The sequence below is a fragment of the Suncus etruscus genome, chromosome 14 (assembly GCF_024139225.1).
Source record: "Suncus etruscus isolate mSunEtr1 chromosome 14, mSunEtr1.pri.cur, whole genome shotgun sequence".
Classification (NCBI taxonomy): domain Eukaryota; kingdom Metazoa; phylum Chordata; class Mammalia; order Eulipotyphla; family Soricidae; genus Suncus; species Suncus etruscus.
This window is the reverse complement of record NC_064861.1, coordinates 87,962,918-87,982,661: the sequence shown is the minus strand read 5'-3', so window position 1 is coordinate 87,982,661 and position 19,744 is coordinate 87,962,918. Positions and strand designations below refer to the sequence as shown.

The 19,744-nt window shown below is 50.7% G+C and overlaps 1 protein-coding gene across 1 annotated transcript; it reads left to right on the top strand.

The window, feature by feature from the left end:
• The first annotated feature begins 322 nt into the window (after positions 1-322).
• On the top strand, positions 323-17,914 carry ETHE1 (ETHE1 persulfide dioxygenase). Its single transcript, XM_049787303.1, has 7 exons — positions 323-469; positions 982-1,126; positions 1,230-1,378; positions 14,957-15,086; positions 16,845-16,934; positions 17,266-17,382; positions 17,740-17,914. Exons 1-7 carry the CDS (start codon positions 389-391, stop codon positions 17,790-17,792), a joined length of 765 nt encoding a protein of 254 aa, XP_049643260.1. The 5' UTR covers positions 323-388; the 3' UTR covers positions 17,793-17,914.
• The last annotated feature ends 1,830 nt before the right edge of the window (positions 17,915-19,744 follow it).

Sequence of the window (19,744 nt, the reverse complement as noted above, 5' to 3'; positions counted from 1 at the left end):
CAGATGTTACTCTGGGCAGGCTCAGGAATGCCAGGGATCAAACCCGGGTCGGCCGCGGGTTTGCGAGGCAAACGGCCCCCCCCACTGTGCTATCCCTGTACTTCTTAGGTCTTTTGACACTTTCCCCCTGTCCAGACCCTCCACCCTTCCCCTTGCGACCGACTGTCCCTTTAAGGGAGGCCACGCCCCCACCACGCTCACCCTGTGATGACGGTCCCTTTAAGGGAGGCCACGCCCTCGTTCCGCCCACCCGACTAGGTCCCTTTAAGAGGAGCCCCGACCTCGCCACGCCCACTAGCCACTAGCCACGCCCCTCCGAGTCGGCGCGGGCGCACCCGGCTGTCGGCAGCGGCGGCTCCACCTCGGCTGTCCCCGGGCCGCGCGCGCGATGGCGGGGACCGCGCTCAAGGTCGCGGGGCGCCAGCTCAGCCAGCGCAGCGGCTCTGGAGCCCCTCTGCTCCTCCGGCAGGTGCGAGGGGCCCGGGGATCGGGGTGGCCGGGGTCTGCGCGGCGGCGGGGAGCGGATCCCCAGGGGTGGTCCTTTAAGGGAGCATTGACTTGCGAGTCTTCCGCAGAGGGACTGGGCCCTGCGGACTCTTGGGTCCTCGGAAACGGACCGGGGACCTGGATCTGGATTCCTTTGCAGAGAGGGTGCTAGGGACCCCGATTTCTTGGGGGGGTCATGGGGAAGCTAGGACCCCACTCCCTGGATCCTGCTGGAGGAAGATGCTGGGACTGTTTCCCCTGGCAGGGGAGAGGGGGACCTCTGGGGTCCCCCACTAAGTGACATCTTGACTTTTTTTGGGGGGGGTCTCACCTGCTCCCCTTTTTCCTCCCCTCTCCAGCTGTTCGAGCCCAAGAGCTGCACCTACTCCTACCTGCTGGGACTCAGTTTCCCCTCTTGGGTTCCCCACTAAGTCAGATCCTGACTTTTGGGGGGGTCTCACCTGCTACCCTATCTCCCCCCCCCAACCTCTCCAGCTGTTCGAGCCCAAGAGCTGCACTTACACCTACCTGCTGGGGGACCGCGAGACCCGGGAAGCGGTGCTCATCGACCCGGTTCTGGACACGGCAGCCCGGGATGTGAAACTCATCCAGGAGCTGGGGCTGCGGCTGCTGTTTGCAGGTGAGTATTGGCGGGGGGGGGGGGGGTGGTGGTGCCTGCGTGGGGGGTGCCCCGCATCCCGGCTTCTGAGCCCTCCCAGCATCGCCCCGCTTCTCTCCCGCAGTCAACACCCACTGCCATGCCGACCACGTCACGGGTTCGGGGCTGCTGCGCTCTCTGCTGCCCGGGTGCAAATCCGTTATCTCCCGTCTCAGCGGGGCCCAGGCCGACGTGCACCTCGAGGACGGGGATGCCATCCGCTTCGGGCGCTTCGTGAGTCGGAGAGGGGGCCCTGGGGTGCTCCGGAGTCCCAGGGCGAGGCTCTCGATTCAACCCAACCGGGTGGAGTCCCAGTCCCAGGCACTTGGCCGGGCCCCATAAGTCAACAGCAGTTGCCCATTTCCTGTGGCTTTGTGGCTGAACTTCCAGGAATTCCCAGGGTGGGGCAGAGATTCTTTATTGGAAGGAGGAATAAGGTACCTTGCTGCAGGTATCTGCACTGAGGGAATGGGGGTGGGGTGGAAGTGGGGGATGCTTGGAGTGTAGGCCCCCCCCCAAGCACCCACTTAACTTTTTGAACCCCAGTCTGGCTGTTGCTTCACTACCCCCAAAGTGGTCAGAATGTTGCTGCTGCTTCTTGACCACAGAAGCTGGGTTTCCCCATCTTGGGGGGACGGGAGGGGAAGGGGAACCTCTGACTGTATTAAAAATAATTAATAACTAAATAAATACAAATCAGGGGCTGGAGATAGCAGATAGATGGGGATGGTGTTTGCCTTGCAAGCGGCCAACCCTGGTCCGATCGATCTCCAGCATATGGTCCCCCTGAGTAATTTCTCCCCCAGGAGTAATTTCTGAGTGCAGACTCAGGAGTAACCCTAGAGTGCTACCAGGTGTGTTGCAAAAATTAATAAATGAATCAATCAATCAATAAATTCTCCAGTGGCTGGAGATATGGTCCAGTAGGCACGGCGAGGCCTTGAGGCCTTGCGCTCAACGGATCTACGTTCGATCCTCGGCATCACATATGGGCCCCTGAGCACCATCAGGACTGATTCCTGACTGCAGTGCCAGAAGTAACCCCTGAATACAGCCAGATGTAACCCCAAAACAAAACAAAAGGAAAAAACTTAAGAACTAAAAAGGTGTCAAGCTGGCTGACTTTGGGCACAGAATGTCATGTTTCAGCTTGAGAATGGGATCTCCAGGTTGGAGAGTGTTTTTTTCTGTCTGCTAACCGGGTTCATTTAATTTGAATCAGGGCAAGAAGTAGAAACCTGAAGACTGTGTGGGGCCCAGGTTCAGTGGTTACCTTCAGTGGTTACAGGGCTTTATCTGATCCAGAGATCCTCAAACTTTTTTTTTTTGGGGGGGGCCCACACCCGTTTGATGCTCAGGGGTTACTCCTGGCTAAGCCCTCAGAAATTGCCCCTGGCTTGGGGGGACCATATGGGACGCTGAGGGATCGAACTGAGGTCCTTCCTTGGCTAGCGCTTGCAAGGCAGACACCTCTAGCGCCACCTCGCCGGCCCTGGTCCTCAAACTTTTTTTTTTTTTTTTTTTTTTTTTTTGGTTTTTGGGTCACACTCGGCATTGCTCAGGGGTTACTCCTGGCTCTCTGCTCAGATATAGCTCCTGGCAGGCACAGGGGACCATATGGGACACCGGGATTCGAACCAACCACCTTTGGTCCTGGATTGGCTGCTTGCAAGGCAAATGCCACTGTGCTATCTCTTCGGGCCCCCTAGTGATGTTTTTAATAAATGGAGACTGACTGGGTTAGTAGTACAGGAGGGTTTTTTTTTTTTTTGATCTGAGAGTAATTCAAGCTTTGTTGTCATGGTAGTATAGGGGGTTGCACCCCGAGCCTCACATGTACCAGGCAAACCTGCTGTGAGCTACATTCTCTGTCCACAGCACCAGAGAGCTGGGTCAGGGCTTCAGGTACTCGTCTCCATGCAGCTGACCATGCTTCGATCCCATTACTCATAGGGTCCCCTGAGCACCACCAGAAGTTTAATTTTAAAATATAGTTTCCTTGCTTCATAAAAGAACCCATCCACCTGGTGCACTCAGCCCAGTAAGTCTCACCCCTTTTTTCTCAGTCATCTACTTCCTGTCTCAGTATATTGATATCTCAGCATATTTCTGTCTCAGTTTATCCTGCAATTTTTATTTGTTTGTTTGTATACGTTGGGCCGCACCCAGCAGTGCTCAGGGTTTTCTGCTGGCTCTGTGCTCAGGGGACCATAAGGGAACACCTGGACTTGATCGGGGGTCCACCACATGTAGCAAGTGCCCCCTACCTCACCCCCTTCCCATGCTATCATTCCATCCAGCCTGTGATTTCTTTCCTAGAGACAGAATCTCACTGACAGTGTTCAGGTGACAGGCCTGGCTTTCACCCTGTTGCCAGGTTGTAGCTTGGTTTTGTTTGTGTTTTTTTTTTGCATTGCCAAGTCACACTCCAGGGAATGGATTTTCTCTTTCTCTTTCTCTCTCTCTTCTCTCTCTCCCTTCTCTCTCTTCTCTCTCTCCTCTTTCTCCCTCTCTCTCCTCTCTCTCTCCTCTCTCTCTCTCTCCATTCACTCTTGAGTTGTTTTTTTTTTTTTTTTTAGGACCACACATGGTAATTCTTTTTTTGTTTGTTTGTTTTTGTTTTTGGGCCACACCCGGCGGTGCTCAGGGATTACTCCTGGCTGTCTGCTCAGAAATAGCTCCTGGCAGGCACGGGGGACCATATGGGACACCGGGATTCGAACCAACCACCTTTGGTCCTGGATAGGCTGCTTGCAAGGCAAATGCCGCTGTGCTATCCTCCGGGCCCACACCTGGTAATTCTTAAGAATTACTCCTGGTGGTACTCTGGGGACCATATGGGATGCAGGGAATCAAACCTGGGTCACCCTTGTGGAAGGCAAATGCCCTACCCACTGTACTATCACTCCAGTCCTGAGTCACTCATGAGTTTTTTTCCCCTGTGAATTGTTTATAAATGAGTCTGCTCTGATGACTGTCCCCCCCCCCCACATGATATTGTGTAGATGTATGTTCTCTTTTGAGTAATAGACCTAGGGGATGGAGTGGCTGGATCTTGTGAAACTCACATTGAACAGCTGGGCTAGCTGCCAAGCTTTTTTCCTACATAGCAGCTGTGTGTTGGCTCCTCCCTCTCTTTGCCAAGACTGTCATTAGTGGTTTTTCTTTTTAACGAAGAAATATTGCATTAATGAAGCCATGGGTACATTTTTACATATGGTCAGCATTGAGTAACCAGGCTGGAGAGAGAGTCCAGTGGGTAGGGCACTTACTTACCTTGATCACAGCCAACTAGGGTTTGATCCCTGCCATCTCATATGCTTCCCTGAGCACTGTCAGGAGTGATCTCTGAGTGTAGAGTCAAGAGCAGACCCTGAACACTGCCGGTGTGATTCAAATATAAAACAAAACAAAACAAAAATAATGACCCCCCCCAGGGGCTGGAACATTTGCCTTGCATGCGGCTGACCCAGGATGGACCTGGGTTTGATTCTGGCATCCCATATGGTCTCCCGTGCCTGTCAGGAGCAATTTCTGAGTGCTGAGCCAGGAGTTCCACCGGATGTGGCCCAAAAACCAAAACCAAAACCAAAAACCAAAAAATCCTGAGTTGAGTAACCGTGCCCTAGAATGTTCATTTTCCCCAAGTTTCCTTGCCCTGCCCGATGGATGACTCCTCATAGCCATGACACAAACCTTATTTGATTAATCGTTAACTGGCTGGTAATCTATTTACACCTATTTTACCACTTTCCTTTACTTCTTTAACTAATATCTAACAATATTATAACTTATTTGACTCCTCTCTACCCTCTCTTTTTACTGAGTAACCAAGCCTCAGGGTACTGGCTTTCTAGCTGCTCCATTTGACCTGATACTCTTTAGAATTGTTTCCTTCTCATTGGTGTCTTTGTAATTATTTAAAAATGTACGTGTTTTTTTTTTTTTTTTTTAGAATTATAAAGGAGACATTTGGAGCCAGAGCAATAGTGCAGTGAGGGGGGCAGTGATTGCTTTGCATGCAGCCAACCTGGGTTTGATCCCTGGCATCCCATATGGTCCCCTGAGCAGCACCAAAAGTGAGTCTGGAGTGTAAAGACAGAAATAACCCCTGAATTTCTCTAGTGTGCCCCCCCAAACAAAACAAAACCTAAACTTTGACAATTATATATTGAGAATAAAATTAAAATATCACATATTCTGGGGCTGGAGAAATAGCACAGTGGGTAGTGCATTTGTCTAGCGTGTGGCTGACCTGGGTTCAAGCTCTGGCATGCCATATGGTCCCCCGAGTCTGCCAGGAATGATTTCTGAATGCAGAGTCAGGAGTAACCCTTGAGAACCTCTGGATGTGGCTTCAAAAAAAAATTTTTTTTTTGGTTTTTGGGTCACACTGGCAGCACTCAGGCTACTCCTGCCTCTGTGCTCAGAAACCATTCCTGACAGGCTTGGCAACCATATGGGATGCTGGGATTCAAACCACTGTCCTTCCGCAAGCCTTACCCCCATGCTATCTCTCCATCCCCCCAAAAAGTATTCTTTTCATAAGTAATTTTTATTGTGACCAATGTGAATTACAAGTCACATTATATTTAAGGGACATAGTGACAGTGATTTAGGGCCATTCCTACCACCAGTATTGTCCTCCACCCCTGTTCCCAGCATGCATCCCATATTCCCCTCATTTGCTCCCCACCCCCACCCCCGGACTGCTGGTCTGTCTGCTCCCCCCTCTGTGTATAGTTTGCTGTAGATTGGGTATCTTGGTTCTGTTGTCGTTGACTTTTGGTTTGGTGTTTAGGTCTGATCATTTTTTGTTTTTGGGTCACACCCGGCAGCGCTCAGGGGTTACTCTGGTTCTGCACTTAGAAATCGCCTCTGGGGGCTGGAGAGATAGCATGGAGGTAAGGCGTTTGCCTTTCATGTAGGAGGTCATCGGTTCGAATCCCGGTGTCCCATATGGTCCCCTGTGCCTGCCAGGAGCAATTTCTGAGCCTGGAGCCAGGAATAACCCCTGAGCACTGCCGGGTGTGACCCAAAAACCACAAAAAAAAAAAAAAAAAAAGAAAGAAAAGAAAAGAAAAGAAAAGAAAAGAAAAGAAATCGCTTCTGGCAGGCTCGAAGGACTCATGGGATGCCAGGATTTGAACCACTGTTTGTCTTGGATTGGCTACATGCAAGGTAAACACCTTACCACTGTGCTATCTCTCCGGCCCCTCACAGGCTCTTTTTCACTGGAGAGGAGACTCCCAAACTGTTTTAGATCTGATTCCCTTTTGCTCACCCAAATTCAGGTGGTTTCATTACAGAAGTTTTCTGGCTTTTTTGTGGGGGAGAAGTTACTGTTTGTTTCATTTATTTATTTGGTTTTCACACTGCTGTGTCAGACGGGCTGTTCTGGCTCTGTGCTTAAGGGGTGCTTGGAGGGACATCATGTGATGCTGGGGATGGAACTAGGGTTTGCTGCATGCCAGGCAAGTGCCTTAACTTCTGTATTATCACTCTCGTCTACTATCGCTTTGGCTTAGAATCATACTTTATTTTATCCCTTTTTTTCCTATAGAGGTCTCCCCACCTGTGCTAGTGTGAGGGCTGGCACTTTGGGGCTTTCAGGACCCTCCTTGTGCCTGGATTCTGCCTGGTCCATATCTAGATGCCCTGAGCTGCCATGAGTCAACCAGGGTCTCAAAGTTCACCTTTCTTGGCCACTTGACAGGCTTAGGAATCAGTATACTTTGACTTGGTTTATTTTGGCTTGGGACCCACATCTGGCAGTGCTCTGGATTTACTTCAGGCTCTGTGCTCCGAGGATCATATGTGGCCCCGGGGTTTCAGACTAGTATAGTTAGATTGGACAGTAAGCATCTACCTACAGTACTATCACTCCAGTCTCCCGCTTTGAATTTTTTTTTGGGGTCACATCGGCAGTGCTCAGGGGTTATTCCTGGCTGTCTGCTCAGAAATAGCTCCTGGCAGGCACAGGGGACCATATGGGACACCAGGATTTGAACCAACCACCTTTGGTCCTGGATCGCTGCTTGCAAGGCAAACGCCGCTGTGCTATCTCTCTGGGCCCACACTTTGAATTTTTTAGTATAAAGAACTAAAAGCATGGGGCTGGAGCAGTGGCACAGGCGATAGAGCACTTGCCTTGCACGCACTAGCTAGGACTAACCTCGATTCAATCCCCCGGGGGACCATATTAGGACTAACCTCGATTCAATCCCCCGGTGGCCCATATGGTCCCCCGAGCCAGGAGTATTTCTTTCTTTCTTTCTTTCTTTCTTTCTTTCTTTCTTTCTTTCTTTCTTTCTTTCTTTCTTTCTTTCTTTCTTTCTTTCTTTCTTTCTTTCTTTCTTTCTTTCTTTCTTTCTTTCTTTCTTTCTTTCTTTCTTTCTTTCTTTCTTTCTTTCTTTCTTTCTTTCTTTCTTTCTTTCTTTCTTTCTTTCTTTCTTTCTTTCTTTCTTTCTCTTTCTTTCTTTCTTTCTTTCTTTCTTTCTTTCTTTCTTTCTTTCTTTCTTTCTTTCTTTCTTTCTTTCTTTCTTTCTTTCTTTCCTTTCTTTCTTTCTTTCTTTCTTTCTTTCTTTCTTTCTTTCTTTCTTTCTTTCTTTCTTTCTTTCTTTCTTTCTTTCTTTCTTTCTTTCTTTCTTTCTTTCTTTCTTTTCTTTCTCTCTCTCTCTCTCTCTCTCTCTCTCTCTCTCTCTCTCTCTCTCTCTTTCTTTTTTTGGTTTTTGGGCCACACCCTGTGACGCTCAGGGGTTACTCCTGGCTATGCGCTCAGAAGTTGCTCCTGGCTTCTTGGGGGACCATATGGGACGCCGGGGGATCGAACCACGGTCTGTCCTAGGCTAGCGCAGGCAAGGCAGGCACCTTACCTCCAGCGCCACCGCCCGGCCCCCTTTCTTTCTTTCTTTCTTTCTTTCTTTCTTTCTTTCTTTCTTTCTTTCTTTCTTTCTTTCTTTCTTTCTTTCTTTCTTTCTTTCTTTCTTTCTTTCTTTCTTTCTTTCTTTCTTCCTTCCTTCCTTCCTTCCTTCCTTCCTCTCTCTCTCTCTTTCTTTCTTTCTTTCTTTCCTTTCTTTCTCTCTCTCTTTCTCTCTCTCTCTCTCCATCCCTCCCTCCCTCCCTCCCTCCTTCCCTCCTTCCTTCTTTTCTTTCTTTTTGGTTTTCGGGTCACACCCAGCAATGCTCAGGGGTTACTCCCAGCTCTATGTTCAGAAATCGCTTCTGGCAGGCTCTAGGGATCATATAGGAGGCCGGGATTCGAACTGCTGTCCTTCTGATTGTAAGGCAAAAGCCTTACCTCTATGCTATCTCTCTGGACCCCACCAGGAGCAATTTCTAGCGCATAGCCAGGAGTAACCCCCGAGCATCACCGTGTGTCCCCCCCCCCCAAAAAAAAGAACTAAAAACAGCCTGCAAGAGAGCTTGAAGAACAGAAATACATGCTTTATACAAAATAATTTTTTGTGGTGGTTCTTGTTTCTGTGCCACCCCTGCCGGTGTTCAGGGATTACTCTTGGCTCCGTACTCAGGAATTACTCTAGAGGTGCTTGTGGGAGTGGGTGGTTGGGTGGTGGGTGATATGTAGGGGTGGGTCCTATGGAAAATTGGTGATTGAACCCTGGTGTCTGTGCTATCGCTCTGGTGGAGTGCATGATTTGTATGCTGCAGATCTGGGCTCAGTCTCAGTCTGTCCTCGTCCCCAGTAATAACCCCAGCATTGCTGCACATGGCATCAAAACCAACAAAGAGCTAAAATGCTTAAATGCATTGGCGCCAGGAAATGAACAGGTGAAAAAGAAACTGAGAACTTTAGCCACCAGGGGGCAGTGTGGACCGCGGGAACTGCTCCAGGGTTGAGAACTTGCCGCTGTGTGTTAAGTGTGTGCCAGCTCTGGGACAGCTCAGTACTCAGACCCACAGTGCTCTTGGGACCCTATGTGGTCCCCGGAGTGTATGTGAGGGTGGAGCTAGTAACATGCACCTTAATGTCCGAGCTTCCACTCTGGCCCCCCACCAGCATCGTTTTGATCATGTAGATTTCTATCTGGCATTTCACTGTCCTAATCCACTTTTTGTCCAGACATGATTTCCGAAGCTTGTTTTCAACTATGGCCCTCATTCTTCTTATGCCTGATTTTATCCTTGTCATTAAAAAAAATATGATTTGGGGGGCCAGAGAGATAATGCAGTGATTGCCTTGCATGCAGCATGCCTGGGTTCTAGCCCCCTCTCCTCATATTGAGCATCCTCCCTTGAGCATCCTTAGGAGTAAATCCTGAATGCAGTGCTCAGGAGAAACCTCGGAACATTGGCAGGTGTGAACCCCAAACCAAAAAATAGATAGAATTGGGGGGGAAATGAAGAGATAGTGCAGCGGTCTTATAAGTGGCCAGCTGGGTTTGATCCTGGTACCCAACCCATATGGTTCACCGAACCCCACGAGGAGTGGTCCCTGGAAACAGAGCCAGGAGCAATCCCTGAGAACCACCAGGGCCTAAAATCTAGAATTATAATAATATGTATATATATATTTTTTTTTTGGGAGGGGTTTTGGGTCACACCCAGCAGCGCTAAGGGTTTGCTCCTGGCTCTACGCTCAGAAATCACTCCTGGCAGGCATGGGGGACCATATGGGATGCTGGGATTTGAACCACCAACCTTCTGCATGCAAGGCAAATGTCTTACCTCCATGCTATCTCTCTGGCACCAAATATTTTAGATTTTTTGTTTTATTCTGTTTTGGTTTTGGGTCACACCCGGCTACGCTCAGGGCTTACTCCTGGCTCTATGCTCAGAAATTGCTCCTGGAAGGCTCAGGGGACTTTATGGGATGCCAGGATTTGAATCACCGACCTTCTGCATGCAAGGCAAAGGCTTTTCCTCCATGCTATCTCTCCAATAATGTATATAATTTTATTTTATTTGTTTTGTCTTTTGCAGTCACACCCATGTATGCTCAGAGGTTACTCCTGACTCTGATCTCAAGAATTACTTCTGATAGTGCTCAGGGGACCAAATGGGATGGGATGCTTGGGATCAAATTTGGGTCGGCTGTGTGCAAGGCAAATGCCCCACCCACTGTGCTATCACTCTGGCCCTAATTTTTAATTTTTTTTTTTTTGGTTTTTGGGTCACACCCAGCGGTGCTCAGGTGTTACTCCTGGCTGTCTGCTCAGAAATAGCTCCTGGCAGGCTCGGGGGACCATATGGGACACCGGGATTCGAACCAACCACCTTTGGTCCTGGATTGGCTGCTTGCAAGGCAAACACCGCTGTGCTATCTCTCCAGGCCCTAATTTTTTATTATGATTTAGGAAGCATGGTTACAATAAATTTCCTCCTACCCTTCCTTTTTCTTTCTTTTCTTCCTTTGTGGTACCAGGAATGAACCCAAGTCTTTTAAGTGTCTTTTGTTTTGTTTTGGCTTTTTTTTGGCCACACCGAGTGGTGCTCAGGGGTTATTCCTGGCTCTGTGCTCAGGAATCACCCCAGCAGACTCAGGGGTCATATGGGATGCCGGGGATCAAACCAGGATTGGAGTGCAAGGCAAATACTACCCGCTGTGCTATCACTCTGGCCCCTCAGAGTGCCATTTAACTGGCACTTGTAAAACTTTTCTTGTAAACTCAAGTAGATGATATCCTTTTGTTGGTGGTGGTGGATTGATTTCTGAGTTACCCAGTGATTCTCAGAAATACATCTGGCACTGTGCTCAGGAATTGCTCCTGGTGATGTTCCAGAGATCCAACCTATTATGCTTTTTGTTCAGGAAAAAAAAAAAATCCACACCAGCCAGCCAGGCTGGCTCTGAGGGCTGGTATGCAGGCTTTGTGTGGGGGCTTCTGAAGTCAGTCCCTCCCTGTCACTGCAGGGTTCCCCCATTGGGAACAACCCCTTCCCCAACCAACACCATCTTTGCGAGCACCATACTAGGAGTGTCCTCTGAGCACCCCTGGATGGAACTCAAAAACCACGAAAAGAAAAAGAAAATTCCAGGAGTTTGGAAAGATGCAAGAAAAAGGGTCATTTTCCCAGCACCTTTCTGAAAGGTAGTTAAATCTGGAGAATCATAGTGTTCCCCCAAACTCCCAGGACTATGTGAGTAGTGATTTTCCCCTGCACTTTCCCCCATCGCATGTCTGAGTTTTAAAGTCATTTGGCTGAAAGGACAAGGACTGACAGGTGCTGAGGCTCAGTTTTCTTTGTAATAAGTCTGGAAGACAACTGTTGTTCGCCTGTGTTTGTAGGGTGTGATTTTTTTTTCCTCTTCATGGTTTCAGGGTGGCTGCCGCAGTGACAGCCATCACACCTGTGTTCAGAGCCCAACAAAGGAGAGAAAGGGAATGTGCTGGAACTTTTTTTTTTTGGGGGGGGCCACACCCAGCGATGCTCAGGGGTTACTCCTGGCTGTCTGCTCAGAAATAGCTCTTGGCAGGCACGGGGGACCATATGGGACACTGGGATTCGAACCAACCACCTTTGGTCCTGGATCGGCTGCTTGCAAGGCAAACGCCGCTATGCTATCTCTCCGTGCTGGAACTTTTTACCAGGAAGATTAAAACTTTCTCCTAAGGCTTCAGGAGCCTCTTGGAGATCGCCTCCATGACAGGGTTGTGTCAGAGACACCCAAATTACCAGGGGGGTTGGGAAGGTACTCGGTGAGGTACCAAGTACTAGGTGAATAGGAATAGGGCCCTGAGGAGGGGGAAGCTGGGTCTGCATGGAGGTTGTTCTAGGGTTATTGGTATGAGGAGCATGAAGAGAGGTCAGAGGTGAAGGAATGGAACCTGTTATTGGGGCCGCAGAGATAGTACAGTGGGGAGCATTCTTTTTTTTTTTTTTTTTTTTTTGGTTTTTGGGTCACACCCAGCAGCGCTCAGGGATTACTCCTGGGGGCCGGAGAGATAGCATGGAGGTAAGACGTTTGCCTTGCATTCAGAAGGTCGGTGGTTCAAATTCTGGCATCCCATATGGTCCCCGGAGCCTGCCAGGAGCGATTTCTGAGCATAGAGCCAGGAGAAACCCCTGAGCACTGCCAGGTATGACCCAAAAAACAAAAAAACAAAAAAACAAAAAAAAAGAAAAAGAAAAAAATTGCTCCTGGCAGGCTTGGGTGGACCAGATGGGATGCCAGGATTTGAACTACAATCCTTCTGCATGCAAGGCAAATGCCCTACCTCCATGCTATCTCTCTGGCCTCTGGGGAGCGCTCTTGACATGTACATGGCAGATCCGGCACCACATGTGGTCCCCTGAGCACTGGCAGTTGTGATCCCCACCAAAAATCATAAAAAATAAATAAATAAAAACAAGTGATTGAAGGGTTGTTGGGTCGGTCATTCCATCTCTCACATCTCTCCCTTCCTGTTCCCCTGTACCCACTCATGTATGTATGAGGGCTGGGGAACCAGGAGTGTAGTCTTGTTAGATATATATATATATATGTGTGTGTGTGAGTGGGTGTTTGTTTAGTTTTGGGCCACACCAGCAGTGCTCATGGATTACTCCCAGCTCTGTTGGGGTTCACTGCCAGTATTGTTTGGGGGACAGTGCAGTGCTAAGGTCAAAGCCGGGCCTCCTGTGTACAAAATACTCTCAGCTCCTATATTTGCTATAAGTGTTATTATTATTATTATTATTATTATTATTATTATTATTATTATTATTAGTTTGTGCTCAGTGCTCAGGTCTTACTCCTGGCTCTGCACTCAGGAATCACTTCTGGAGGTGCTCAGGGGACTTTCTGGAATGCTAGGAATTGAACCTGGGTTGGCTGTGTGCAAGGCAAATGCCCTTCCTGTTGCACTATGACTCTTTTTTTTTTTTGGTTTTTGGGTCACACCCAGCAGCGCTCAGGGGTTACTCCTGGCTCTGCATTCAGTAGTTGCTCCTGGCAGACTCAGGGGACCATATGGGTTGTCAGGAATCGAACCCAGGTCTGTCTTAGGTCAGCTCTATGCAAGGCCTTACTTATCACTATGCTATCGCTCTGGCCCCGATGTATTATTTTAAAATGATAAAGTTGTTTGTTCATTATGGAAACAAAAGAGGATTATAAAGGAAAAGCCTAAAGGAAAAAAAATATTCAGAGTTAATGAACATACGGAAAGGATGTTTCGGTTATGGGGTTGGCACGTGGAGGTGCTTTGTGTCAGCTTCGCCAAATGTCCTGTTTCTGCCCATCCCCAGACAATGGGAATGAATTTTTAAAAAGGTGACTGTGTAAGTTGCTTGTAACAGGCTTCTTGCATTAACAAGATGAAAACTTTTCTCAGGTCCTTAAATATGTCTCTGTGTGTACTCAGAGACCTCCAGGCCATACCTGGCGATACTCGGAATCCAGGTAGTGTCAGGTCAAACTGGTTGGACATGTGCCCTAATACTGTTCTCTCTGTCTCTCTGTCTCTCTCTTCCTCTCCCCACATCATTACACTTTATTTATTTATTTCTTTGCCACACCTAGCCCTGCTCAGGACTTACTCCTGATTCTCTGACTGCACTCAGGGATCATTCCTGGTGGGACCAGAGGGGGTAGGGAGGGCTGGGGATTGAACCTGAGTCAGCCCTGTGCAATGCAGGTGCCCTTCCCTCTGTTCTATTACTCTGGCCTATGCATTATTACTTTTTTTTAGCCCACACCTGGCAGTGCTCAGGGTTATTCCTGACTCTGTGCTCATAAATTACTCCTCGTAGGCTTGGGGGAAGCATATGGGATACCAGGGATCAAACCCAGGTCAACCACATGCAAAACAAATGCCCTATCTGCTGTGGTATCCCTCCAGTCCATCATCATTACAATTTTTTTGTTTTTTGTTTTTGCCACACCCTGTGATGCTCAGGGGTTACTCCTGGCTATGTGCTCAGAAATCGCTCCTGGTTTGGAGGACCAAATGGGATTCTGGGGGATCGAACCACAGTCCATCCTAGGACAGCGCAGGCAAGGCAGATGCCTTACCACTTGTGCCACTGCTCCGGCTCCCTCATTACATTTTAATGACATCTTCTGTATGTGTGAGTGGGAAAATTTTCACCTGGGAGGCTTGGAGGGCTAATCTTAGCTCTGTGCTCAGGGAACCATGTGGTACCAAGGGTCAAACGAGGGCTAACCACATCCAAGGCAAGTGTCTGAACCCCTGCACTATCTTCCCAGTCATTAAAGACAGAATCTTAATAACTGTCTAGTATGCCATGTATATGTGTATGTTACTTGGTTTATTTTTGGGCCACACTCACCTCTACTAAGGGCTTACTCCTGGCTCGGTGTTCATTCCTGGAGGTGCTTGGGAACCATATGCCCTTCCCTTTTAATATTATTTCAGGGGATCCAGAGCTAGTACCTGGGTTAAGGCACTTGCCCTGTATATAGCCAACCCCAATTCAGTCCCTGGCACTGCACGGGGTTCGCAGAGTATCCCCAAAAGGACCAACCTCCTGAATACCACCAGTTGTGGCCCTGAAATCAAATAACATAAAGTAAATTATGTTCCTGCTGTTGCCCACATTTCTTTCCATTTGAAGCTGATCTTTTTTTGTTTCATAGCTTGGGCCAACCTGGCAGTGCTCAGGGGTTACCCCTGGCTCTGCACTCAGGAATCACTCCTGGCGGTGCTCAGGGGACCATATGCTGGATGCTCAGCCCTTGGCTTCCCTGGGTTGACTCCGTTGATTGAGGCCTGAGTTGGACCTGGAACTTATTTTTACCCAAATGAAGCCCTGGAAGGGAGGGGCCTTCATGGGTTGGGTCTTCTTGGGGAGAGCAGAAGTTTCCCCCACTTTATGCTGACTGTGCCCCTTTTCCCTCCCTGCCAGACCTTGGAGACACGTGCCAGTCCTGGCCACACCCCAGGCTGTGTCACCTTCGTGCTGAATGACCAGAGCATGGCCTTCACCGGAGACGCCCTGCTCATCCGAGGGTGTGGCAGAACCGACTTCCAGCAAGGTCGTCCCCCACCCTGGTGAAGAGAGTGAGAGAGTTGGGGTTCAGGTGTCAGGGCAAGAATGAATGAATGTCAGGCTTTTCTTTTTCCTTGAAGAGTGTGTGTTGGGCTCAGCCTACAGTGCTAGGAACTATTCTTTTTTTTTTGGGAGGGGTACCCAATGGTGCTTAGGGATTACTACTGGCTTTGAGCTCGGGAATCACTCCTGGAGATACTTGGGGGATCATATGAGATGTCGAGGATCAAACTCGGTTTGGTCGCTTGCAAGGCAAGTGTCTACTTGCTGTGCTTGGACCCCAGTGAGAACTAGTGTCTCCCAGCACTGTGCTCTAGGTCATTCCCATGAGGATGCCTTGTTGGGGCAGTCTCTGCCTTACCCTAGGCTCTCTGGCCCTGCCATTAGACTTCTGGCTTAGCTGGAGTGTGAGGGTAGGAAGTTCAAGCCTGAGGTTCAGCTGTTGGGGAGCAGTAAAAAGGGGCTGCCATCTGTTGGAGGGTAGTGAGACTCAGGGATCATGTGTACCCCGCGTCTTGGTGGTTCCAGACCTGATTCCATCCTCAGCATTCTCTATGATCCTTCAGAAGCCATGCCAGGAATGATTCCTGAGTGCAGAGCTAGGAATAATCCCTGAGCATCTCAGGGAGTAAACCCCCTCCCCCCCAAAAAAAAGAAAAAAAGAATATCAAAGATCTTTTGAACATATATTGTTGGAAAAGGCCCACAATTAAGGGTTTAGCTGCAGGAGGAGTTGGAGGGAGAGCTCAGGAGGGAGGAATGTGGAGGTAGAGTTGGGAGATTAGCTGCTTGGGGGCAGTTAGATTTGGTGATTTTGTTGCTTAGAGATGGTTAGATTCATTGGCCTGATTGCTACTGTGGCTTTGTCATGGGGGCTTAACTGCTGGGGGCCATTAGATCCAGGGGTTCCCACAGGGGAGATGAGTTTAGTTCCAGAAGCTCTGGGTAGAAGGGCTGGGATGTGGGATGCTGTTCAGAGTTAGAGTCCCCAGCCCCTGCCTTGCAGGCATTAGGCTGGGAGTTCCACTCCAGGCTTAGCCCCCATGTCTGGATGTGACCCCCAATACCCCTACAGATAGATTCTCAGGGCTCAGAGAGCATGCATTTGGTGGGGGCACTGGCAGTGGAGTTGGGGGAGGGGAGACCCCCTGATGAGAGCCAGACAGAGCCATGCTGGCTGGGGACAGCTGCGCACCAGGCCACTCCGAGCTTCCTCTCTGCTTTATCTCTCCATCTAGGTCTGTATTTTTCTGTCTGAGTTTCCCCTGTATCCTCTCCCAACACTGCCAGGAAATGGAGAGATTTAGGCTCCCATGAGAGGTGGAAGAACATTCCCCTGAGGTTTGCTCCTGCCCCAAGTTAGGCCTCAGCTTCGTGTGGGACCGAAGTACCCTCTCATGGCTTCATTTTCTTCACGTCCTCGGCCCCCCCTCCCCCAATCCTGCCCAGCTCCCTTGTCAGGCATTCCCAGAGGGTGGGCCAGCCCCAGAGGCCCAAAGGTCACATCCTAATGTCCCTACAGCCCAACTGAATCCTTCCTGTTCCTTAACACTTTGTGTGTGATGTTCCACCAGCCCAGCACACCCTTCCCTGCCCGATCCCTACACAAGGGGTGCTGGCAGGTTATAGGGTTCACTTGCTCATGGGGTTTTCCATTAGTTCCCTCAGGGAAGACATTAGGGGCATCCCTTATGCTTCTTGATCACTAACCCTGGACCTTCTCCCCCCACTCCACCCCCACCAGGTTGTGCTAAGACCTTGTACCATTCTGTCCATGAAAAGATCTTCACGCTTCCAGGAGACTGTCTGGTTTACCCTGCTCACGATTACCATGGTAGGCCTGCCTGGAGGAGGTGTGGGATTTGGAAAACGGGCACATGACTTCATAGGGTGTGGAGACTACAGTTCCCAGAAATGCCTCAGGCCTAAAAAGATCAAATACTTCAGTGTGCTGACTGTGCTGATAGAAACTAGGAATCCTATAATGAGAGGTTTCCAGGCACTTCCTTTAGGGAACTGCAGGGAACTACATTTCCCATGATGCACTTGTCATCCCGTGTGCAACCTGGGAACTTGGGACAGTATTAGTGTCAGGCCGCCTGGGAAATGTAGTCTGGGTGCCCCAGGTACTGGCCCTGTTGCCACATCTTACCCTTTACCCCTAGGGCTAACAGTGTCCACTGTGGAGGAGGAGCGGACTCTGAACCCTCGGCTCACCCTCAGCTGTGAGGAGTTTATCAAGGTCATGGACAACTTGAACTTGCCCAAGCCTAAGCAGATAGGTGAGCAATTGAGTACTTGGAGTCCTGCATCTGTGGTGAGAGCCCCAGTCTGGGAGAAGCTTAGGACCAAAATTCCTGGGTCCTGCTGAGGGAGGAGGGGTTGAGGTCTTGGGTTGCTGAGTATGAGGGAGGGGGGTCTAGGGATGGACACCTGGGTCTGAGGGAGGACAAAGTGGGGGGGCATAGACTTGGGTCTGAGGGAGGAGGCTGGGGATAGACTCCTGGGTCTGAAGGAGGAGGGGCTCCAGGCCAAAATTTTTTCAAACAAAACAGTCTCAGGATTTCTGGGTTTCTAGTGGAGTTCAGGGTGGGGTGGGGTTCTATCTCAATTCCCCAATTTCTCCCTCCTTCTTTCAGATGTTGCTGTTCCAGCTAATATGCGCTGTGGGGTCCAGAGTCCCCCCTCTTGATGAGGGCTCTCCTAGCTGCTCCTGGCCATTAGGAATTGCACTAAGGAGGGGCTGGGGAGAGGTGCCCCCCTCCTCATTCCCCTTCTCCCCAGCCTTTTAACTTCTTCAATAAAGATTATTTTTGAATTTGCACTAAACCTATCCATTTTCTGGGATGAAAATGATAGTGTAGACCTGAGAAAGGTCTACACTGCAGTGTGGGGTGTGGCGTGATGAATTCTGGGGCCAGGGAGGGGGCGGGCGTGGGGCCAGGACATGGGAGTGGGGTGGGGTGGGGGGAGGAGGAGACATTCTTACTCACAAGATCAGAAGCTGGGGCATGAGGTAGGGCTACTCGGCATGTGATGGGAACACCCACTCTCCACTCCCCAGTTTCCTCTGGACAGTGGAAATCATCATAACAGGGTGTTGTGATAACCAGTCCTGAGGGGTGTGTGTGGGGGGAGTGGTGTCCCCACCTGCCTGTCAGGCTTCCTATCAGCCCATTACTGTCACTATCATTGGAAGCATCTTCCAGCCACTTCCTGCCTTGCAGTGAATTTCTCTGGATATTTCAAAAAGCGAGCCTAGCATCAGCCTTTGCTCCCCATGCACAGTGGGGGCACAGAGACCCCCCTGAGCCTCAGTTTCTCCCGCCCTTTCCTAGGCTGGACACATTAAATTCCATGACGCCTCCTGTTCGCTGTTATTGCTTTTCTCACCTGCCTGGAACATGGCATTTTCCAGTTTCCAGAGATGAAAGGGTCTGTCTGCTTGAGACCTTTCACCTCTGCCCTCCCTGTGGCTGACAAAGCAGGGAGCCCACATCCCCCCCCCCGTTTCTGGGCGGATCGCTGACTCAATTCAGGGCACCCCTTCCCCTGGCCCTGCTCCCCAAACCGGTTAGGGCCCTTGTAAAGGGTTCATTAGAGGGGAGAGGTCCCTATCTCCAGGTCCCTCTTCTGCAATCTCCCAGGGTTAGGGCTTTAGGGAGAGGGGGCCCCCTAGACTTGGTGGCCCAGGCTCTGACCCTTCAGAAAGTGGGGTACCGGGAGTGGGGGGTCGCAGACACTGGGCCATCCGAGGTTGGGGCAATGGGGCTGGGATAGCCGGATGCGGTGGGCGGGGCCTGCTGGTCTCTCCCTCCTCCCTCGGGGAGCTGTCGGACCTGTTGTCCCCCCCACTTCCGGGCGCTGGGGAGGGGGCGGCGGGGCCTCAGAGCCACCTGTCTGGCCGGCAGAAAGCGCAGAGCCCGATCGCGGAGTGGATCGCGCCCCAGCCTGAGCCGGTGAGTGGGGCTGGGGCTGCGGGGAAAGAGGGGGGATCTGCACACTAGGCCGCATGGGGAGGCGGAGGCTGGAGCTCGGGGATCTGGTTCCCGGCAGGAGCAGAAGAGGGCTCCGACTCCCGGTTTCAGTAGGAAAGGCAGAGGAAGGGACAACTGGGATGATCCCCGGCTCCTGCTGCTGCATTCCCGGGTGAAGCTAGCTAGCTGCAGGGGGGTGCACCGCTCGTCTACACCCGCGGGTCCGAGCCAGTCTCCTAGGTAGTGGGGTTCGCTCGGAGCCCCTTGAGCTCTCGAGAAGGGGGTTCTCTGGAAGGGGCTGCCTGGAGGGTCCAGGGTGGGTGCAACGGAGGGAGATGCACGAAGGCGATGAACTACGGCGACCACCCCGGATTCAGATTCCTGGGGGGAATTCGGTACCTTGGGATCCAGGGAGCCACGCCCCCTGAAACTCCAAACCACGCCCTGGAGCTCAGCCGCAACGTGGCCCCGCCCCAGATACGCCCACAGCCGAGGCCACGCCCCCGAGGCCCAGCCCACTTCTAGGCACTCGACCGCGCCGCGCGCACCCTGGCCACGCCCCGGACACGCCCACAGTATGGGCCACGCCCCCTGAGCGCTCCGGCGTTGCCGCCTACGGTGGGAATCGGGACGGTGGGATCCAGGGAGCCACGCCCACCAGCGCAGG